At 44.6% G+C, this 25,394-nt stretch overlaps 1 protein-coding gene across 28 annotated transcripts in view; it reads left to right on the top strand.

Annotated features, from left to right (window-relative positions):
- OBSCN (obscurin, cytoskeletal calmodulin and titin-interacting RhoGEF) overlaps nt 1–25,394 on the top strand; it is a 622,289-nt gene that overhangs the window by 60,826 nt on the left and 536,069 nt on the right. For 27 of the 28 annotated variants that reach the window (XM_040431713.1, XM_040431717.1, XM_040431706.1 and 24 more), the window contains exons 11-14: nt 8,800–9,075; nt 9,405–9,680; nt 10,280–10,555; nt 17,615–17,890. In XM_040431713.1, the coding sequence (XP_040287647.1) occupies nt 8,800–9,075; nt 9,405–9,680; nt 10,280–10,555; nt 17,615–17,890 (1,104 nt within the window). The remainder of the gene's footprint in view (nt 1–8,799; nt 9,076–9,404; nt 9,681–10,279; nt 10,556–17,614; nt 17,891–25,394) is intronic. The other variant, XM_040431714.1, reaches the window with a different exon arrangement.

The raw sequence follows: 25,394 nt of genomic DNA, 5'->3' as shown, positions 1-25,394 counted from the left end.
ACACTGTATGGGAGGTTTTCTATATATACCAGGACACTGTATGGGAGGTTTCTATATATACCAGGACACTGTATGGGAGGTTTCTATATATACCAGGACACTGTATGGGAGGTTTTCTATATATATACCAGGACACTGTATGGGAGGTGTGGCGAAACCAACCTCGCCACTGGGTTTTGGAGGGGCCTGTTTGCCAGCCTCTTGCCCCAGGATTATGGCCCATACTAACTTTGAAGGAGAAGACAGACCGGCCACACAGCTTAAATCTGTGGAACTGTTTTGGGCAGGAAAGCCATGCTTGCGGCCGGCCAAATGTGACTTCCATGGAATTCGGGAACCCCTGCTCGGATCTGGGTGATTTTTGGATATGCTGTTCACCCAGATCAGAGCTATCCATGGATGTATACATTATGGGGATATGTGGGGTTTTGAGGTGTGTGACAGAGCCATCTGTCTTTGGAATTGTATTGTATGTTATGTGAGGGTACCCAGATAGCTAATTTTTTTGTATTCATGTAGTCTGAGTGCTATTCACCTAATAATATGCACTCAGACTTGAGCTATCTGGGGATATGTTAAATGTCTGTGTTTGCTGTAAGGGTTGTGACATTGTGTGTTTGGGTGGTGATTTCTGTCCTGTTGTTCCCACATGTGTATTGGCGATTTTCCTTTGTCCTGAGAGATAATTGAATTACTCCTCGGGTGTCTCTAGGGCAGAGAGGAGGAAACCATGATGCATTGTGGGGATGTATTGTGTCTGTGTATCCTGAATTGCTACGTATCTGTCCTGTGTCACAGTCTTCCATCTGGTCCCCTAGGGGTGTGTCCACCAGATGGGACCTGCATAAATATGGGCGGGGAGCCCTCAATAAAGAGTTCCTGTTTTATCCTTCATCATGTTGAGGCTGGTGTTTGGGTAACTGATCGACACTGGGGATTGCTATACGCTGAAGATTTGCTATACTCCCCTGGCTATAACTACTAGCTCTTGTAAGAGCTGTTCCTGTTCTCGGGATTTAGGAGAGGTTCACCCACTGGAGCCTGGAGCCTTGTCGTAGGTCCAGGGTGGGTAGGAGACGGTGAGACCTCAACCAAGCTTCGGCGGTTCGTGGTGTCTGCAGCGCTCACGGTGTCAAGTGGAGTGCTTGGAGTCCTCAGGAAGCGCTAGGAGCATATATCGACGAAGGTAAGGGGTGCTAGGAGATCCGTTACATTGGTGGCAAGCAGTGGGATGGCGTCCTAGTGTGAGGAGAAGCAGCTCAGAGACACCGGTAACGTGTGGAGTTACAAATTGAGAGCAACGCTAGCACTCGTGCAGCGCCCCTGGGAGCAGAGGTATCCAGCGACTTGGAGCAGACAAGTATGGAAGGCTCTGAAGATGACTGGCTGGCCGAGGTGAGGCAGCGAGTGGCCCAGTATGGACATAATGTGTCCATGGATATATTCCAGGACATCTAGAACCAGGTCACAGCCAAGCGACACACAAGGATGGAACGAGAATTCCGACTGGCGAAAGAGAGTGAAATTGCCCAGCAGAAGGAGTGTTACAGCAGCCGAGCAGAGACTGCATCCGAGGAGGTAAGCAGTCTCCCCCTGAGGCGGCCAGAGGAACCCGAAGTAGGGGTCCTCATAGACTGGTCCTGTGAGGAACCACAACAGGCAGGTGGAGACGGGACCGATGTCTCTCCACCGGGATGCTGGGCAGCTGGCCCAGACCCTCAGCAGCAGCCAGAGTTGCCAGGTGTGGACGCAGGTGGTCCTTACTCGCAAATGTTGAGGGACCTCACAGACTGGTCCTGGGAAGACCCACAGATGGCAGGTGGAGATGGGACCAAGATCTCTCCACCGGCCCTACAGGGATGCTGGGCAGCCGGCCCAGATCTCCAACTCCAGATGGGGGTAATACAGGGAGAGAAGTGTGTCGTCCTCCCTCCCCAGCGGCAGTGTACTTTGAAGGGAGAGGAGACAACCGGTCTCTCTCCCCAACCACAGGGGGACAGCACCCCTAACTCCAATGATGCAGATGGGACCGCAGTCTCTGCACCAGGCCTACCGGGATGCTGGACGGCTGGTACAGAGTCGCCACCATCCCCGCAGGAATGCCAGGAGGAGGAGGAGGTAAGCGATCCCTCCTGTCCACAGCTGATAAGCAACAAGGTCCTGGGGGTAGGATTCCCTGACCCCATCCCAGCGGAAGAGCTGGCATCTGGGCAGAGCGCAGTTGGTCTCTGCCCTCCTCTATCCTCTTCTCCAGAGGCTGACTCCACACAGGCTTCCCCAGCGGAAGAGCTGGCATCGGGGCAGAACACAGTTGGCCTCTGCCCTCCTCTATCCTCTTCTCCAGAGGCTGACTCCACACAGGCTTCCACAGCGGAAGAGCTGGCATCGGGGCAGAACACAGTTGGCCTCTGCCCTCCCCTATCCTCTTCTCCAGAGCCGGACTTCCCACAGGCTACCCCAGCGAAAGAGCTGGCATCTGGGCAGAGCGCAGTCGGCCTCTGCCCACCAAGTACCTACAGCTCCAAGCTAGAGAACCACAAGGAAGCAAGGAGTAGCAGATTCCCACTCAACAGCTGGGGACATACAGAACAGAGCCAGGCCCCAAAATTCAACAGGTCCAGTATTGGGTTGTGGGTGGACTGCCAGACTAACTCAGGGACCGACCGGCGTGAGGTCAGGTATCTGGTTAGTCTTCCCTGGGAGGGGGAGATGTGTGGCGAAACCAACGCGCCACTGGGTTTTGGAGGGGCCTGATTGCCAGCCTCTTTCCCCAGGATTATGGCCCATACTAACTTTGAAGGAGAAGACAGACCGGCCGCACAGCTTAAATCTGTGGAACTGTTTTGGGCAGGAAAGCCATGCTTGCGGCCGGCCAAATGTGACTTCCATGGAATTCGGGAACCCCTGCTCGGATCTGGGTAATTTTTGGATATGTTGTTCACCCAGATCAGAGCTATCCATGGATGTATACATTATGGGGATATGTGGGGTTTTGAGGTGTGTGACAGAACCATCTGTCTTTGGAATTGGAATGTTATGTGAGGGTACCCAGATAGCTAATTTTATTGTATTCGTGTAGTCTGAGTACCATTCACCTAATAATATGCACTCAGACTTGAGCTATCTTGGGATATGTGAAATGTCTGTGTTTACTGTAAGGGTTGTGACATTGTGTGTTTAAATGGTGATTTCTGTCCTGTTGTCTCCACATGTGTATTAGCGATTTCCCTTTGTCCTGAGAGATAATTGAATTACTCCTCGGGTGTCTCCAGGGCAGAGAGGAGGAAACCATGATGCATTGTGGGGATGTATTGTGTCTGTGTGTCCTGAATTGCTGCATATCTGTCCTGTGTCACAGTCTTCCATCTGGTCCCCTAGGGGTGTTTTTTACACCAGATGGGGACCTGCATAAATACGGGCGGGTAGCCCTCAATAAAGAGTTCCTGTTTTACCCTTTATCATGTTGAGGCTGGTGTTTGGGTAACTGATCAACACTAGGGGATTGCTATACGCTGAAGATTTGCTATACTCCCCTGGCATAACTACTAGCTCTTGTAAGAGCTGTTCCTGCTCTCGGGATTTAGGAGAGGTTCACCCACTGGAGCCTGGAGCCTTGTCGTAGGTTCAGGGTGGGTAGGAGACGGTGAGGCCTCAATCAAGCTTCGCGGTTCGTGGGGTCTGCAGCGCTTACGGTGTCAAGTGGAGTGCTTGGAGTCCTCGGGAAGTACTAGGAGCATCTATCGACGGAGGTACCCGGTCGGGGTGCTAGGAGATCCGTTACAGGAGGTTTTCTATAAATACCAGGACACTGTATGGGAGGTTTTCTATATATACCAGGACACTGTATGGGAGGTTTTCTATATATACCAGGACACTGTATGGGAGGTTTTCTATTTATACCAGGACATTGTATGGGAGGTTTTCTATATATGCCAGGACACTGTATGGGAGGTTTTCTATATATACCAGGACACTGTATGGGAGGTTTTCTATATATACCAGGACATTGTATGGGAGGTTTCTATATATATATATACCAGGACATTGTATGGGAGGTTTCTATATATACCAGGACACTGTATGGGAGGTTTCTATATATACCAGGACACTGTATGGGAGGTTTTCTATATATACCAGGACACTGTATGGGAGGTTTCTATATATACCAGGACACTGTATGGGAGGTTTTCTATATATACCAGGACATTGTATGGGAGGTTTCTATATATACCAGGACACTGTATGGGAGGTTTCTATATATACCAGGACACTGTATGGGAGGTTTTCTATATATACCAGGACATTGTATGGGAGGTTTCTATATATATATATATATATATATACCAGGACACTGTATGGGAGGTTTTCTATATATACCAGGACACTGTATGGGAGGTTTCTATATATACCAGGACACTGTATGGGAGGTTTTCTATATATACCAGGACATTGTATGGGAGGTTTCTATATATACCAGGACACTGTATGGGAGGTTTCTATATATACCAGGACACTGTATGGGAGGTTTTCTATATATACCAGGACATTGTATGGGAGGTTTCTATATATATATATATATACCAGGACATTGTATGGGAGGTTTCTATATATACCAGGACACTGTATGGGAGGTTTCTATATATAACAGGACATTGTATGGGAGGTTTTCTATATATACCAGGACACTGTATGGGAGGTTTTCTATATATACCAGGACACTGTATGGGAGGTTTTCTATATATACCAGGACATTGTATGGGAGGTTTTCTATATATACCAGGACACTGTATGGGAGGTTTTCTATATATACCAGGACACTGTATGGGAGGTTTTCTATATATACCAGGACACTGTATGGGAGGTTTTCTATATATACCAGGACATTGTATGGGAGGTTTCTATATATACCAGGACACTGTATGGGAGGTTTCTATATATACCAGGACACTGTATGGGAGGTTTTCTATATATACCAGGACACTGTATGGGAGGTTTCTATATATACCAGGACACTGTATGGGAGGTTTTCTATATATATACCAGGACACTGTATGGGAGGTTTCTATATATACCAGGACACTGTATGGGAGGTTTCTATATATACCAGGACATTGTATGGGAGGTTTCTATATATACCAGGACATTGTATGGGAGGTTTCTATATATACCAGGACACTGTATGGGAGGTTTCTATATATACCAGGACACTGTATGGGAGGTTTCTATATATACCAGGACACTGTATGGGAGGTTTCTATATATACCAGGACACTGTATGGGAGGTTTCTATATATACCAGGACATTGTATGGGAGGTTTCTATATATACCAGGACACTGTATGGGAGGTTTCTATATATATACCAGGACACTGTATGGGAGGTTTTCTATATATACCAGGACATTGTATGGGAGGTTTCTATATATACCAGGACACTGTATGGGAGGTTTCTATATATACCAGGACACTGTATGGGAGGTTTCTATATATACCAGGACACTGTATGGGAGGTTTTCTAAATATTTTTTTTAGCAATTGCAAAAAATGTAATGGCACAAAATACCATAAATCACAATAATTCCAAAACCATCCATTATAAGATAACAATTGAAATAATGGAAGAGCTGCCTCCATCAAATGATGGAAATGAACCTCAACTGGTGGACTGCATTGACTATAAGGCCTCATGACCGTATTTGTTTTGTGGTCCGCAAATAGCAGATCCTCAGGGTACAGATACAGTGCATGCACTATCCACATTTTTTGTCAGATACAATCTTTAGCATAGATACAAGATGAGATACGGCCTCTTGCCTGGATACAAGATGAGATACGGCCTCTAGCCTGGATACAAGATGAGATATGGCCTCTAGCCTGGATACAAGATGAGATACGGCCTCTAGCCTGGATACAAGATATGATACGGCCTCTAGCCTGGATACAAGATGAGATACGGCCTCTAGCCTGGATACAAGATGAGATATGGCCTCTAGCCTGGATACAAGATGAGATACGGCCTCTAGCCTAGATACAAGATGAGATACGGCCTCTAGCCTAGATACAAGATGAGATACGGCCTCTAGCCTAGATACAAGATGAGATATGGCCTCTAGCCTGGATACAAGATGAGATACTGCCTCTAGCCTGGATACAAGATGAGATACGGCCTCTAGCCTGGATACAAGATATGATACGGCCTCTAGCCTGGATACAAGATGAGATATGGCCTCTAGCCTAGATACAAGATGAGATATGGCCTCTAGCCTAGATACAAGATGAGATATGGCCTCTAGCCTGGATACAAGATGAGATACTGCCTCTAGCCTGGATACAAGATGAGATATGGCCTCTAGCCTGGATACAAGATATGATACGGCCTCTAGCCTGGATACAAGATGAGATATGGCCTCTAGCCTGGATACAAGATGAAATACGGCCTCTAGCCTGAATGCAAGATGAGATACGGCCTCTAGCCTGGATACAAGATGAGATACGGCCTCTAGCCTGGATACAAGATGAGATATGGCCTTTAGCCTGGATACAAGATAAGATACTGCCTCTAACCTGGATACAAGATGAGATACAGCCTCTAGACTGGGTACAAGATGAGATACGGCCTCTAGCCTGCATACAAGATGAGATACTGCCTCTAACCTGGATACAAGATGAGATATGGCCTCTAACCTGGATACAAGATGAGATACGGCCTCTAGACTGGGTACAATATGAGATATGGTCTCTAGCCTGGATACAAGATGAGATATGGCCTCTAGCCTAGATACAAGATGAGATACGGCCTCTAGCCTGGATACAAGATGAGATATGGCCTCTAACCTGAATACAAGATGAGATACTGCCTCTAGCCTGGATACAAGATGAGATATGGCCTCTAGCCGGGATACAAGATGAGATACGGTCTCTAGCCTGGATACAAGATGAGATATGGCCTCTAGCCTGGATACAAGATGAGATACGGCCTCTAGCCTGGATACAAGATGAGATATGGCCTCTAGCCGGGATACAAGATGAGATACGGCCTCTAGCCTGGATACAAGATGAGATATGGCTTCTAGCCTGGATACAAGATAAGATACGGCCTCTAGCCTGGATACAAGATGAGATACGGCCTCTAGCCTGGATACAAGATGAGATACGGCCTCTAGACTGGGTACAAGATGAGATACGGCCTCTAGACTGGGTACAAGATGAGATATGGCCTCCAGCCTGGATACAAGATGAGATATGGCCTCCAGCCTGGATACAAGATGAGATACGGCCTCTAGCCTGGATACAAGATGAGATACGGCCTCTAGCCTGGATACAAGATGAGATACGGCCTCTAGCCTAGATACAAGATGAGATACGGCCTCTAGACTGGATATAAGATGACATATGGCACTAAAATTTCCTTCTGCTACACTCCTGGAAATGCTTCGGGCAGCAATAGGGTTGTGTAGTGAAGGGACCGCCTGTGTCTGGATGGTAGACAACAAAACTGTGGGAGCTGCCCGTGCTTTTCATATCAAACCATCCTCTCTACTGGTGTCTGGGCCATCCGGAGCCTGTTCACCGTATATGAGTGCCCTCACGCAACCATTGCTCCCAACATCTCCTAACAGAGAGGTCAGCACAGCCTAGATGGCGGGGAGCTCATCGACATGACCATCCTGCCCAATTCCATTTTAGATGCTCATTGCTGTCACCCCCAACATACTTTTAAATCGATTCCAGTTGGAGAATATACAATAGCGAAAAGAATCTGCAAAACATCTACAACTGATGCCGAGGCCGGTGCTGACACTGATGAACCTTTACAAATGAGAGGATATAAACAGTCGGCTTTGGAGTCAGTGAACAGAAAGCGGAATGTAAGACACTCCTGTAGAGTTGCCCACAGCGTACAGCCGAAATGTTGATGTAGTAAATTCGTTTTTTATAAATAACTACAGATTCTGCATAAAGATGAAAAATTAAGTGACATAATTTTTTGGGATTATGCAATTGCACACTGGACAGCCACTTGGTCTTAACTATAGAAGGGATTTATTGCACGGGTATTAAATTGTGCAATATGTTTATACATTTATACTGTATACAAAAATATATCCATCTCCATGTTTTACCTCATTCTAAGGTGTGGCTATGTGAACACAGGTGAGTGGTCTTTGAGGGCACTAGGAGTCTTATGAAGCCTGCAGACAGGAGACCATGGACCTGCTTCTATGTGATACCAAATAAAGAGTACTGGATTTTTATCACTGATGTTTTTGTATAATTTTGAATAATTCTTGGCACCAGATATAAATTTTAGTATCATGTGTAATTCTTGACATCTAAATCTCAGTATCACATATAATTCCTGGCACCACATACAGAGGGAGATTTATCAAACCGGTGTACAGTAGAACTGGTTTAGTTTCCCAGAGCAATCAGATTCCACATTTTATTTTCCAAAGGAGCTGTAAAAAATGAAAGGTGGAATCTGGTTGCTATGGGCAACTAAACCAGTTCTACTGTACACCGGTTTGATAAATCTCCCCCATAGATCTGAATATCCTGTATAATTCTTGACACCAGGTATAATTTTTACTATCATGTATAATCAATGGCACCAGATAAAAACCTTGGTGTCCTGTATAATTCCTGGTATCAGATATAAATGTTAGTATCACATATAATTCTTGTCATAACATTCAGATATTTGCCCCATGTATAACTGTTGGTATCACATAATCTACAGAAGACTGGACAGGTACCGGAAGAATATTGTATAAGATATAACGTCCTCTTCTTTCTCTAGAACCAGAGCCGGCCTTCATCAACCAGGACAAGGTCCAGAAGGAGGTGGTGGCCAAACTGACGGAGAGTGCCGTCCTGAGCTGTGAGGTCTCTGATGGAAAGACAGAGGTGAAATGGTACAAGGACGGGAAGCTGATCACCTCCAGCAAGAAACTGAGGGTGGAGACCGAGGGCAAATACCGGCGTCTGGTGGTGGAGCAGGTGGAGAAGAAAGACGCCGGAGAGTACAGCTGTGAGGTGGCCGGACAGAAGATCAGCTTCAAAGTCAACGTCAAAGGTTGGTTGGGTTTCTATTGACTAGGCACCAGATATAAATCTTAGTATTATGTAAATTCCTGGCACCAGATATACCTTTTGGTATGCTGTATAATTCTTGACATCATATATAAATCTTAGTGTCATGTATAATTCCTGGCAACAGATATACATTTTAGCATCATTTATAATTCCTGGTCCCAGATATAATTCTTAGAATTCTGTATAATTCTTGTCATAACATTCAGATATTTGCCCCATGTATAACTGTTGGTATCACCTAATCTACAGAAGACTGGACAGTTACTGGAAGAATATTGTATAAGATATAATGTCCTCTTCTTTCTCTAGAACCAGAGCCGGCCTTCATCAACCAGGACAAGGTCCAGAAGGAGGTGGTGGCCAAACTGACGGAGAGCGCCGTCCTGAGCTGTGAGGTCTCTGATGAAAAGATGGAGGTGAAATGGTACAAGGACGAGAAGCTGATCACCTCCAGCAAGAAACTGAGGATAGAGACCGAGGGCAAATACCGGCGTCTGGTGGTGGAGCAGGTGGAGAAGAAAGACGCCGGAGAGTATAGCTGTGATGTGGCCGGGCAGAAGATCAGCTTCAAAGTCAACGTCAAAGGTTGGTTGGGTTTCTATTGACTAGGCACCAGATATAATGATAATATATCATGTAAATTTCTGGCACCAGATATAGATTTTAGTATCGTGTAATTTCTTCCACCAGATGTATATCTTCGTATCCTGTATAATTCCTGGCACCAGATATAAATCTTAGTATCATGTCTAATACTTGGTTTGGTGCTTCATATAAATCTTAGTGTCATGTATAATTCCTGGCAACAGATGTAAATTTTAGCATCATTTATAATTCCTGGTCCCAGATATAATTCTTAGTACTCCGTATAATTCCTGGCATCAGATATAAATTGCAGTATCATGTATTATTCTTGGCCATAGATACAAACCTTAGTATCATGTGTAATTCTGTGCACCAGATATACATCTTACTATCATGTATGATTCTTGGCACCAGGTATAAATGTTAGTATCATGTATAATTCCTGGTATCAGATATGAATCCTTGTATCACATATAATTCTTGGCATAACATTCAGATATTTGCCCCATGTATAACTGTTGGTATCACCTAATCTACAGAAGACTGGACAGGTACTGGAAGAATATTGTATAAGATATAACGACCTCTTCTTTCTCTAGAACCAGAGCCGGCCTTCATCAACCAGGACAAGGTCCAGAAGGAGGTGGTGGCCAAACTGACGGAGAGTGCCGTCCTGAGCTGTGAGGTCTCTGATGGAAAGACGGAGGTGAAATGGTACAAGGACGGGAAGCTGATCACCTCCAGCAAGAAACTGAGGGTAGAGACTGAGGGCAAATACCGGCGTCTGGTGGTGGAGCAGGTGGAGAAGAAAGACGCCGGAGAGTACAGCTGTGAGGTGGCCGGGCAGAAGATCAGCTTCAAAGTCAACGTCAAAGGTTGGTTGGGTTTTTATTGACTAGGCACCAGATATAATTTTTAGTATCATGTATACACTCACCTAAAGAATTATTAGTGCCCCCATACTAATACGGTGTTGGACCCCCTTTTGCCTTCAGAACTGCCTTAATTCTACGTGGCATTGATTCCACAAGGTGCTGATAGCATTCTTTAGAAATGTTGGCCCATATTGATAGGATAGCATCTTGCAGTTGATGGAGATTTGAGGGATGCACATCCAGGGCACGAAGCTCCCGTTCCACCACATCCCAAAGATGCTCTATTGGGTTGAGATCTGGTGACTGTGGGGCCATTTTAGTGCAGTGAACTCATTGTCATGTTCAAGAAACCATTTTTCCAGTCTTCAACAGTCCAATTTTGGCGAGCTCATACAAATTGTAGAAATAAAATAAATATAGTCTCTGTCAAAAATACTTGTTCTCTCAGGCGCTGCAAATCCAAAAGACAATGTGGGAGAAGTCCGCTATATGAGTAAAAGTATAAAAGGATTGCGCTGCAGGAAAAAAATCTTTTCTGTGAATAAAAGTTCCCTTTTTTGGTCTTCAAATAATGGGATCACATGCCAACCTCACAATCCAACACTGGTATGGAAACCTGTAATGTGAAGAAAAACGCACTATGGTGTAGCAAATTCAGGCACCTGACGCCCCATGTGAATAAGGTATACTCACAGGATTCCAGATAAGTAAACGCACGTAGAAAACTAGATGGTATCTCCAATAGAGCTCTGCTGAAAGAAGAGAACTATAGTGTAGTATGTCAAGGTACTATGCACGCCTGCAGACAGATTGTACTTACAGAACTTCACTGGTAAGGTGCATGAAACTTTTACTCGTACAAATTGTAGCCTCTTTGTCCTATTTGTAGTGGAGATGAGTGGTACCCGGTGGGGTCTTCTGCTGTTGTAGCCCATCCGCCTCAAGGTTGTGCGTGTTGTGGCTTCACAAATGCTTTGCTGCAGACCTCGGTTGTAACGAGTGGTTATTTCAGCCAACGTTGCTCTTCTATCAGCTTGAATCAGTCGGCCCATTCTCCTCTGACCTCTAGCATCCACAAGGCATTTTTGCCCACAGGACGGCCGCATACTGGATGTTTTTCCCTTTTCACACCATTCTTTGTAAACCCTAGAAATGGTTGTGCGTGAAAATCCCAGTAACTGAGCAGATTGGGAAATACTCAGACCGGCCTGTCTGGCACCAACAACCATGCCACGCTCAAAATGGCTTAAATCACCTTTCTTTCCCATTCTGACATTCAGTTTGGAGTTCAGGAGATTGTCTTCACCAGGAGCACCCCCCTAAATGCATCGAAGCAACTGCCATGTGATTGGTTTTCTAGAGAATTGCATTAATGAGAAATAGAACAGGTGTTCCTAATAATTCTTTAGGTGAGTGTAATTCTTGGCTTTAGATAAGCAATAATATTTCCATACAGAATAAAACATCATAATTATTATTTCCATTTCCTTAAACCTTCCCCCCCCCCCCCCGACAAAAAAAAGGACGGAACGGGGATAATGAGAGGTTGAGGCAAAAAAAAATAAGATTTCATTCTCCCCATACCTTAAACCATTTTTCCTCAGAGTTTCTTTGTTTATATAAGATCTTTTCATACCTTTTAATCTTGTTAACCAAATGTAACCATGTATTTATACTTGGAGTATTCGGTGAGAACCAAGCCAGTGCAATCAGAAGCCTTGCCAAAAACATTATTTTAACCAAAAGAGTCCTTTTGTATTTATGGCACCCAACCTTGGAAAGATCACTCAAAATCCAAGACTCCACCATAGATGGGATCACCGCCTTCAGTTTTTGGGTAGTATAATTATGCATTGCCTCCCAGAACACATGTAAATGATCGGCCTCAGGTGAATCACGCCGCGGACAGTTAGAAGTGTTTATCAAACCCCATTTATTAAGCCATAAAGGTGTAATATAAATTCTGTGTAAAATATAAAATTGAACCAATATAGGATAAAAATTATGAGAAACTAATCCCAGGTTCACCCATATATTATCCCAGTCGTCCAATTGAATCATTGGGCAATCCGTTCTCCAGGCATTTTGCCCAGGAGAATGTACATGAATAAATCGTGCTTTATAACATTGAGGAATCTTAACCCTTTGTGCTGGCTTTACTATCAAATCATGCAAAAATGTGGAAGTGTCTATATCAAAAAGCAATTTTTCTTTTATACTAGAAAATGCCGAACGTAGCTGGAAATACCGAAACCAAGATAAATTGGATTTCTTCTTTGTGCTAACTCCAAAAAAGAAAAAATGTGCCCGTTCCCAACCACCTGTGCAAGATGACGAATATTATTGTTTTGCCAATACTGATCCCCAGCCAATTCATCTAAGGCCTGTAAATCAGAATTATGCCAAAGGGGCGTGCAGCAAAGAGACCCCTTTATTCCCAACCAGTCTCCGATGGTACTCCAGGACTTGATAAGTGGCTTCACAGCAGCTCTATATTCCTGTTGGGAATTGATTAATTGGCCGGATTCCAATAAAGCAAAGATATTATCATGTAAAGAAGTCTTCACCAAGATCCTGCAAAGTGGGCTCTTCTCCCATTCATAATACAGCCATAGCTGTGATGCTAGAAAATAGCCCTTGAAATAGGGAAGATTTAATCCTCCCTGTTCCATCGACTTATAAAAATGCTCTATTACCCACTTTCTCCCCCAAAGTAAATCATTAATGATTCACTCAATCAGTTTGAAAAACTTGTCTTCAATCCATACTGGGGAATTCCTGAGGATATACAGTAGTTGGGGCAAAATCACCATCTTGACCAGGGATATTCTATCGGCTCTGGATAACGGGAGTCGGAGCCATATCTTTAGTTTAGATTCAATTTAGTTATCAATGGGATCAGATTAAGCTGTAGGAAGTCTTCAGTCTAAGAAGAGATAGTAATACCCAAATATTCAAGTGAATCAGAGCTCCTCAAATTGTCGGACAGCTCCTCAGTCAGAGGTTCTAGTCTATCTAAAGGCATAGGAATAGTTGTAGACCAATTAATATCAAGACCTGAAACTTCACCAAAGGAATTAACAACTCGAGTTACCCTCAAGAGTGTAGTATTAGTATGTTATAAAATAAAACATCATCGGCGTATAAGGAGATACGGTCTTCTGTGCCCAATGTCCCAAACCCTTCAATCCTAGGATCCTGCCTGACCCTAACAGCGAGGGGCTCAATATAAATATCAAATAATAGTGGAGAAAGTGGAGATCCTTGACGAGTACCCCTCCCAAGGAAATACACCGTGTAAGCATCTTATTAATATTCAGCCTCGCCTTAGGGGATTTATACAGAAGCTTAACCATATTTATAGCCTTGATACCAAATTCCATCTTCTCTAACACCTTCCAGAGGAATCTCCACTCCACCCGGAGGCATCAAGAGACAGGACTGAGCGAGAGACCCCCCGGGAGGACTGGATATTGGCAAAAAGCCGGTGCGAATTATAAGGAGTGCCCTTATTGGGAATAAACCCATTTTGGTCAGGATGTATAATAGATTAAATAACTTTAGACAACCTAGTAGTAAGAATCCTTGAAAGAAGCTTCACATCTGTATTTAGTAAGGAAATCGGCCTCTATGAACCCATGTCTAGGGGATCTTTGCCCTTTTTCAGTATTAGTGCTATTACCGCCTCTGTCATTGATTCCGGAAGATTACTGTCCTCTATAGCCTCAATAAATACCTTCAGAAGACGGGGGAGAACAACTTCCCTGTATTTGGGATAAAATTCATATAGGAATCCATCAGATCCTGGAGAGGAGTTTCCCACCCAAACTTTCATAAGGGCCTCTAAGTCCTGCAAGGAGAGGTCCGCATCAAGGGACTCTGAATATCTGTAAGGATTGGAAGAGATAGAATCCAGATATGAATCAATCCCTTCATCTGAAGCACTATTATCTGATGTGTACAGTTCACAAATGCCTCTTTATTCCTGATCTTGAATAATTATATCCTCAGAAGAACGGATACTAACTATCTCTTTTTTTGGATCCTGAGATAACCCTAGCCAACATTTTCCCTGGACGACCTAATTCAGAAAAATATGTTTGTCCCTTAAAAAAAGCCTTTGCTCAGCCTTATCCAGAAGAAAGTTAGAAAAAGCCCGACTTGTCCTCTGCATAATTTCCCTAGTTGGTTCTGTGTTTTTACTGGAAGACTCATCTATACCGGCAGCCGCTGCTTCTTGCAAGTCTCTCTCTTTCTTAGCATAGCCTTTTCTTAGGTTAGAGATATTACTAATATACACCCCCCTTATAAGGGTATTAAATGCATCCCATACCAGGTGGATCCTTCCTGAGTTAGAATTCTTTTGGAATATCAATTCTATCTCCGGTTTAATCAGTTCATGGTCGTCCATTATAAGGATCCAATGAGGGTTCAATCTACATGGAGGTCTAACCCTGTGTTTATCATCCACCATAAATAGCCTAATGGAGAGAGGTAGATGACCGGATAGAGACCTGGCCTCATATTTCATACATTTTATATATTTTTATTTATCAGTGCTAAATCTATCCTAGACATCGACCTCCCAGATTTGCTTCCCCTTCCCTAAGTATCCCAATATATCCACAAAGCCAGATTCCTGGCAAAAACGGGACAAAGGAGACCCTTGACGCGGGCTATACGTATCTCTCTCCATCCTTTTCTGGATCAATAACACAATTAAAGTCCCCCCTCACAATGACACTGGTCCATAAGAGAAAAAGGAAGGGGGGGGGGGGATATAAATAAAAGCCGAAGTACATAGCTTGCCGGATAAGTTTCCATAAAGGAAAACAAATCTCCCCTGCTTATCGATGGAGGAGGCCCGGCAGACAAATCAACCCCTTTGTGAATCAATACTGTTACTGCTCTGGAATAACTGGTAAAAGCGAAATGATAGGTCTGCACAGCCCATCCCCCGCCGAGGCGAGGGGTCTCCCCCTCAGTAAAGTGGGTCTCCACTAAGCTGACAATCGCTGGAAGGTGTCTCCGAACCCGATCACAAGCTGCCTGCCTATTTCATTTTTCACCAAGGCCCCGAACATTCCAAACAAACCATTTCCTACCTCTTCTCCTCCCTCCAACTCCTGATCCGCCACCATCTTAGGACAGATCTCTCAGCTGAGACCACCTCTCCTCCTCCCCCACCCGACGCAATGGAAAAAAAATCTTAAGGGATCAGATGTTATTCTGATCAAGCCAGTCTACCACAAGGTCAGGAGTATCAAAAAAGTGAGTCCCACTATTAAAGATTATCCGCAATTTTGCCGGGTAGACAAATGAATATTTAATGTTCTCTTCACGACGTCGTCTCTTAACCTTGAATATCCTTGCAGAAATCAGGAAAAAAGGGACAATCTATTTCCATTGTATAAAATAGGGGGGCACTCCTTTGCCCTTCTTAAGATCATGTCCTTATCTCATGAAACAAGAATCTTCACAAGGTGTGTCCGCGGGTGCCTTCCGGGAGTCGGCTTACCCCCTGGAACCTGATGGAAAATAATGGAGAGAAATGCTCCCTTTCCAAACTCTCCAGAATTAAATTGTACATCATATCACCAGGATTGTCCCCTTCCATGCCTCCAGGTAGGCCCACAATTTTCACATTGCACCGCCTAGACCTGTCTTCCAGCTCCACCATCTTTTTTCTTATAGTGTTAGCCTCAGATCTCAACATGGGGATTTCCGTTTTAAGCATTTTGACTTCCTTCTCCAGGACCTCCACAGTTTTTTCTATGGTAGTTCTCTGTCCTGTATTTTGGAGACATCATCTTTTATCAGAACCACATCGGTCTGGATTACCCCAGGTTGAGTTGAGATGACTTTTAATAACTCCCCATTTTTTTTAACCGCACCCAAGATTTCATTCAGTGGTGAGGATTCATCTTTAGGCAAGACATTTACATCATCTCCCACCGCCCCCACTTCATGAATATAATAATCTGTTGTAGATCCGCCTTTTCTTTCTGCATCCAAATCATGCGACCCTTTTTGTCCCGCTCTTGTAGTTACAACCTTTGGAGACTTCAAGTATTGTTCAATTTTGGCCGATTCTGCCAATTTCTGGCCTATTTTGGCAGATGTATGCTCAGCGGACCGCCTATTTTGCTTAGGCGACATTTTTTTCCCTTCTCTCCCCCTTTGTTTTTTTTTTCTTCTTCTTTCCTTTTCTTTCTATTCTATTCTCCTCTCCCTTTCCTCTCCTTTTTTTTCCCTTTCCCTCCCCTCTCTACATTCTTATGTCATTTACCAGAGGGATAATTTCAAAACTAAATATCATTCTTCCACATAATTCCTCCAAAGTACAACCAGTACCAATCCAGCAAGCCGAGGAAAGTCAGAGAGTATAGACAAGGAAACAAGAGGGTGGGTGGGTCGAACAAACAAACCAGGGAGGACACAGAGCAGCTTTTCTCAATCCTCGATTCTGGGACCGGCGGGAGGCGGAGAACGAGGAGGTGGAGGAGCAGGAGGCGGAGAGGGAAAAGAGAGCAGGCGGGGACCGGAGACAGGAGCCCTCCAGGGAACGCCAGATAGAGGCGGGCAGTCACGGCACCGAGACGGGGAGGATGGTGAGGAGATCCGGACTTGTACCAGGGGTCGGAAGCGGTGAGGTGCTCAGATCGTTCGGGGTAAAACATAAGGTTACATGGCAGACGGAGGGGGAGGAGGAGGAGGGAGGCACAACGTAGCGTGACTACGTCGTCACGTCACCAATTATATATAAATCTTAGAATCATGTATAATTCCTGGCATCAGATATAAATTGTGGTATCATGGATAATTATTAGCAATATATATAAACCTGAGTATTGTGTATAAACTTTGACACCAAATATAAATGTTAGTATTATGTATAATTCCTGGTATCAGATATGAATCTTTGTATCACATATAATTCTTGGCATAACATTCAGATATTTGCCCCATGTGTAACTGTCGGTATCACCTAATCTACAGAAGACTGGACAGGTACTGGAAGAATATTGTATAAGATATAATGTCCTCTTCTTTCTCTAGAACCAGAGCCGGCCTTCATCAACCAGGACAAGGTCCAGAAGGAGGTGGTGGCCAAACTGACGGAGAGCGCCGCCCTGAGCTGTGAGGTCTCTGATGGAAAGACGGAGGTGAAATGGTACAAGGACGGGAAGCTGATCACCTCCAGCAAGAAACTGAGGGTAGAGACCGAGGGCAAATACCGGCGTCTGGTGGTGGAGCAGGTGGAGAAGAAAGACGCCGGAGAGTACAGCTGTGAGGTGGCCGGACAGAAGATCAGCTTCAAAGTCAACGTCAAAGGTTGGTTGGGTTTCTATTCACTAGGCACCAGATATAATGATAATACATCATCCTTCATATAAGATAGGGCCGGGGGCAGTGTTCCCTCTAAGCCTTGGCAGCTGCTGAGCGGGGTCGGCTCAGAGCTGGGCACAGCGCCATCAAAGGTGGGGCGATAGGAAAACCTAAGATAATTGTCACTTCAAAGAGCATACAAACCCCTGCACCATCCCGTACAATATACAGTATAACCCCTGCACCATCCCATACAATACAGTATAACCCCTGCACCATCCCATACAATACAGTATAACCCCTGCACCATCCCGTACAATACAGTATAACCCCTGCACCATCCCGTACAATACAGTATAACCCCTGCACCATCCCGTACAATATACAGTATAACCCCTGCACCATCCCATACAATATACAGTATAACCCCTGCACCATCCCATACAATATACAGTATAACCCCTGCACCATCCCATACAATATACAGTATAACCCCTGCACCATCCCGTACAATATACAGTATAACCCCTGCACCATCCCGTACAATATACAGTATAACCCCTGCACCATCCCGTACAATACAGTATAACCCCTGCACCATCCCGTACAATACAGTATAACCCCTGCACCATCCCGTACAATATACAGTATAACCCCTGCACCATCCCATACAATATACAGTATAACCCCTGCACCATCCCATACAATATACAGTATAACCCCTGCACCATCCCATACAATATACAGTATAACCCCTGCACCATCCCGTACAATATACAGTATAACCCCTGCACCATCCCGTACAATATACAGTATAACCCCTGCACCATCCCGTACAATACAGTATAACCCCTGCACCATCCCGTACAATATACAGTATAACCCCTGCACCATCCCATACAATATACAGTATAACCCCTGCACCATCCCATACAATACAGTATAATCCCTGCACCATCCTGTACAATATACAGTATAACCCCTGCACCATCCCGTACAATATACAGTATAACCTCTGCACCATCCCGTACAATATACAGTATAACCTCTGCACCATCCCGTACAATATACAGTATAACCCCTGCACCATCCCGTACAATATACAGTATAACCTCTGCACCATCCCGTACAATATACAGTATAACCCCTGCACCATCCCGTACAATATACAGTATAACCCCTGCACCATCCCGTACAATATACAGTATAACCCCTGCACCATCCCGTACAATATACAGTATAACCTCTGCACCATCCCGTACAATATACAGTATAACCCCTGCACCATCCCGTACAATATACAGTATAACCCCTACACCATCCCGTACAATATACAGTATAACCCCTGCACCATCCCGTACAATATACAGTATAACCCCTGCACCATCCCATACAATATACAGTATAACCTCTGCACCATCCCATACAATATACAGTATAACCTCTGCACCATCCCGTACAATATACAGTATAATCCCTGCGCCATCCCGTACAATATACAGTATAACCCCTGCACCATCCCGTACAATATACAGTATAACCTCTGCACCATCCCGTACAATATACAGTATAACCCCTGCACCATCCCATACAATATACAGTATAACCCCTGCACCATCCCGTACAATATACAGTATAACCCCTGCACCATCCCGTACAATATACAGTATAACCCCTGCACCATCCCGTACAATATACAGTATAACCCCTGCACCATCCCGTACAATATACAGTATAACCCCTGCACCATCCCGTACAATATACAGTATAACCCCTGCACCATCCCGTACAATATACAGTATAACCCCTGCACCATCCCGTACAATATACAGTATAACCCCTGCACCATCCCGTACAATATACAGTATAACCTCTGCACCATCCCGTACAATATACAGTATAACCCCTGCACCATCCCGTACAATATACAGTATAACCCCTGCGCCATCCCGTACAATATACAGTATAATCCCTGCACCATCCCGTACAATATACAGTATAACCCCTGCACCATCCCGTACAATATACAGTATAACCAGGGGCGTACATAGAAATCATTGGGCCCCATAGCAAGAATCTTAATGGGGCCCCACTAACTCCGTCCACTGGCCCATCCCACCACCTGCCCTGGCTTCTCCCCTGCCATACCCCCAGCAGTTGCAGCCGTGTAGACATTAGGAGCTACTTTCACACTTGCGTTTCTATTTTCCGGTATTGAGATCCGTCATAGGGTCTCAATACCGGGAAAAAACCCGCTTTTGATTGTCCCCATTCATTGTCTGAGGGCACTGTCCACTATAAGCAGCACACAGGGGGTGCTATGGTGGTGCTGGCATAATAGTATACCAGTGCCACCATAGCCCCCCTTGCCTTATGAACTGTCAGAACCTCCTAATGCATACCTCAGCTGCTGCAGAACATATAAAGCTTCGTTCATATCTGTGTTGGGGCCTCATTCGTGGATCAGGTCATAAATGCTGGACACAATTTTATAGCCTGGAAGATGGAAACCTGACAGATCTCATCATAGTCAGCGGGATCCGTCAGGTGTTGTCGTCCATGAAGTGCCAGATCCGGAACTGCAGTGATTTTCGTTGTTGTGCTCCTATGACGGCAGAACAGCGACCGTCACCAGCACAGAAGTGAACAAGTAATACACACCTCAGCTGCTGCAGAACATTATAGTGTCTCATCATCACCAGATTATTATTGGAAATTAGGGAGCAACACAGGGAGAGGTGAAAGTGGAGAGAACTACAATTTCCAGCATGTCCAGGCTGTTATGATCAGATACAAGTAGATATTACACAGAGTATAAGGCCGGGTTCATATCACCGTTTAGTTTTCAGTTCTTCTGATCCGTCAGATAAACAGAAAAATAAAGGAAAAAAAATGATCCTGTATTTCAAGCATCAGTTCTGCACATTTGGCATCCGTTTATGCCATTTCTGTCGGAGATCCGTTATTTTAGACAGAAAAAAGTCCTGCATGCAAAACGGAAAACTAAACTGTGATGAGAATCCAGCCTAAGAAAAGAGAACTACAACTCTCAGCATGTCCAGATTATAGGACATCATCTAGTTGTACCAGGTAAGAGCTTTAAAAAGAAATAACTATAACCCCCAGTATGGCCAGACTTATTCTGGGTCATCAGTATACATTCCAAAGAGAGGGTATAAGAGGAGAGAGCTACAACTCCCAGCATTACCAGCCTGTACTAGGGCATACGTTTAAATTACATTGAGAACCATATAATACGACAAAACTACAACTCCCAGCTTTTCTAGGATGTTATGTTATCCCAGAACACCACTAACCTCTCCTTCAGGCGCCACACAGAAGCTCCGCCCCCTCACAGCGATATGCCACAGGTCTTTCACCAGTCCTCTGCACTGGTCACATGATGATGACATCACCAAAGGTCCTTTAGACTTCTGCTGCTCTGCTATTCATTGGCTTCCTGCACTGGTCACATGGTTGATGACATCACCAAAGGTCCTTTAGACTTCTGCTGCTCTGCTATTCATTGGCTTCCTGCACTGGTCACATGGTTGATGACATCACCAAAGGTCCTTTAGACTTCTGCTGCTCTGCTATTCATTGGCTTCCTGCACTGGTCACATGGTTGATGACATCACCAAAGGTCCTTTAGACTTCTGCTGCTCTGCTATTCATTGGCTTCCTGCACTGGTCACATGGTTGATGACATCACCAAAGGTCCTTCTCCACCTCTCACTTTCTCAGGTAGCCATACAAGTGTAATTAGTGGGCGGGGCCTATCCTCCACTGCGGGCCCCCTTCCCCCAGGGGCCCCATAGCAGCTGCGTGGTCTGCCTCTATTGGAGGTACGCCACGGAGTATAACCCCTGCACCATCCCGTACAATATACAGTATAACCCCTGCACCATCCCGTACAATATACAGTATAACCCCTGCACCATCCCGTACAATATACAGTATAACCCCTGCACCATCCCGTACAATATACAGTATAACCCCTGCACCATCCCGTACAATATACAGTATAACCCCTGCACCATCCCGTACAATATACAGTATAACCCCTGCACCATCCCGTACAATATACAGTATAACCCCTGCACCATCCCGTACAATATACAGTATAACCCCTGCACCATCCCGTACAATATACAGTAAAACCCCTGCACCATCCCGTACAATATACAGTATAACCCCTGCACCATCCCGTACAATATACAGTATAACCTCTGCACCATCCCGTACAATATACAGTATAACCCCTGCACCATCCCGTACAATATACAGTATAACCCCTGCACCATCCCGTACAATATACAGTATAACCCCTGCACCATCCCGTACAATATACAGTATAACCCCTGCACCATCCCGTACAATATACAGTATAACCTCTGCACCATCCTGTACAATATACAGTATAACCCCTGCACCATCCCGTACAATATACAGTATAACCCCTGCACCATCCCGTACAATATACAGTATAACCCCTGCACCATCCCGTACAATATACAGTATAACCCCTGCACCATCCCGTACAATATACAGTATAACCCCTGCACCATCCCGTACAATATACAGTATAACCCCTGCACCATCCCGTACAATATACAGTATAACCCCTGCACCATCCCGTACAATATACAGTATAACCCCTGCACCATCCCGTACAATATACAGTATAACCCCTGCACCATCCCGTACAATATACAGTATAACCCCTGCACCATCCCATACAATATACAGTATAACCCCTGCACCATCCCGTACAATATACAGTATAACCCCTGCACCATCCCGTACAATATACAGTATAACCTCTGCACCATCCCGTACAATATACAGTATAACCCCTGCACCATCCCGTACAATATACAGTATAACCCCTGCACCATCCTGTACAATATACAGTATAACCCCTGCACCATCCCGTACAATATACAGTATAACCCCTGCACCATCCCGTACAATACAGTATAACCCCTGCACCATCCCATACAATACACAGTATAACCCCTGCACCATCCCGTACAATATACAGTATAACCCCTGCACCATCCCGTACAATACAGTATAACCCCTGCACCATCCCGTACAATATACAGTATAACCCCTGCACCATCCCGTACAATATACAGTATAGTCCTCTCTGTGATCACTGGACATTGCTCTCCATATATAAACCATACGGGGGAAAAAATCTCATTGATCCAGAGAACTTACATAGAAAAACTAATAACCAAGAGGCTAAACAAAACCCAGTTTCTGACCCTTATGTTAAAACATAACTTTCATTTGATTGCTCTAATACCTAAAGGAAAAAATATATTTTTTTAAAAAAGCTGCTGTTTCTCTAGAGGACCTTATAGTAGTGGTAATAGAGTCTCAGGGGTCTATAAAAGCAGTTACCCTATTTTTACAAACCTTTGAGACTCTATTAACACTACTATCAACATAAGGTCCTCTAGAGAAACAGTAGTTTATTTTTTATTTTTTTATTTCTCTTTAGGTGTTAAAACATAACTTTAATTAGATTGCTCTAACACCTAAACGGTAAAAATAAGAATTTTAAAAACCTGCTTTTTCTCTAGAGGACCTTATGTTAATAGTAGTGTTAATAGAGTCTCAAAGGTCTGTAAAAATAGTGCAGCTGCTTTTATAGACCCCTGAGACTCTATTACCACTACTATAAGGTCATCTAGAGAAACAGCAGGTTTTTAAAATATATTTTTTTCCTTTGGGTATTGCTATGGGGATCTGCGGATGACACATTTTTATGGGGGATCTGCGGATGACACTGTTATGGGGGATCTGCGGATGACACATTTTTATGGGGGATCTGCGGATGACACTGTTATGGGGGATCTGTGGATGACACATTGTTATGGGGGATCTGTGGATGACACATTGTTATAGGGGATCTGCGGATGACACATTGTCATGGGGGATCTGTGGATGACACATTTTTATGGGGGATCTGTGGATGACACTGTTATGGGGGATCTGTGGATGACACATTGTTATGGGGGATCTGCGGATGACACATTGTCATGGGGGATCTGTGGATGACACATTTTTATGGGGGATCTGTGGATGACACATTGTTATGGGGGATCTGCGGATGACACATTTTTATGGGGGATCTGCGGATGACACTGTTATGGGGGATCTGCGGATGACACATTTTTATGGGGGATCTGCGGATGACACTGTTATGGGGGATCTGTGGATGACACATTGTTATGGGGGATCTGTGGATGACACATTGTTATAGGGGATCTGCGGATGACACATTGTCATGGGGGATCTGTGGATGACACATTTTTATGGGGGATCTGTGGATGACACTGTTATGGGGGATCTGTGGATGACACATTGTTATGGGGGATCTGCGGATGACACATTGTCATGGGGGATCTGTGGATGACACATTTTTATGGGGGATCTGTGGATGACACATTGTTATGGGGGATCTGTGGATGACACACTGTTATAGGGGATCTGTGGATGACACTGTTATGGGGGATCTGTGGATGACACAGTGTTATGGGGGATCTGTGGATGACACATTGTTATGGGGGATCTGTGGATGACACACTGTTATGGGGGATCTGTGGATGGCACACTGTTATGGGGGATCTGTGGATGACACAGTGTTATGGGGGATCTGTGGATGACACACTGTTATGGGGGGACCTGTGGATGACACACTGTTATGGAGGATCTGTGGATGGCACACTGTTATGGGGGATCTGTGGATGACACACTGTTATGGGGGATCTGTGGATGACACAGTGTTATGGGGGATCTGTGGATGACACATTGTTATGGGGGATCTGTGGATGACACACTGTTATGGGGGATCTGTGGATGGCACACTGTTATGGGGGATCTGTGGATGACACACTGTTATGGGGGATCTGTGGATGACACACTGTTATGGGGGATCTGTGGATGACACACTGTTATGGGGGATCTGTGGATGACACACTGTTATGGGGGATCTGTGGATGGCACACTGTTATGGGGGATCTGTGGATGACACACTGTTATGGGGGATCTGTGGATGACACACTGTTATGGGGGATCTGTGGATGACACTGTTATGGGGGACCTGTGGATGACACACTGTTATGGGGGACATTATACAGGGGTAATATAACAGAGGGGTATCAGGTAAATTATACAGGGGGTAATATAAGTAAGGGGTATCAGGGTACACTATACAGGGGTAATATAAGTTATATTACCTCTGTATAATGTCCCCTTATAGCCCTCCTCAGTTATATTACCCCTGTATAATAATGTCCCCTGATACCCCTTAGTTATATTACCCCTGTATAATAATGTACACTGATACCCCTTAGTTATATTACCCCTGTATAATAATGTACACTGATACCCCTTAGTTATATTACCCCGCCCTGTATAATTTAACCTGATACCCCTCAGTTATATTATATAACTGAGGGGTATCAGGGTACATTATACAGGGGGTAATATAACT

Source organism: Bufo bufo, chromosome 5 (genome assembly GCF_905171765.1).
Source record: "Bufo bufo chromosome 5, aBufBuf1.1, whole genome shotgun sequence".
Classification (NCBI taxonomy): domain Eukaryota; kingdom Metazoa; phylum Chordata; class Amphibia; order Anura; family Bufonidae; genus Bufo; species Bufo bufo.
The sequence above is the reverse complement of the archived record's forward strand: the minus strand, read 5'-3'. Positions and strand labels throughout refer to the sequence as shown.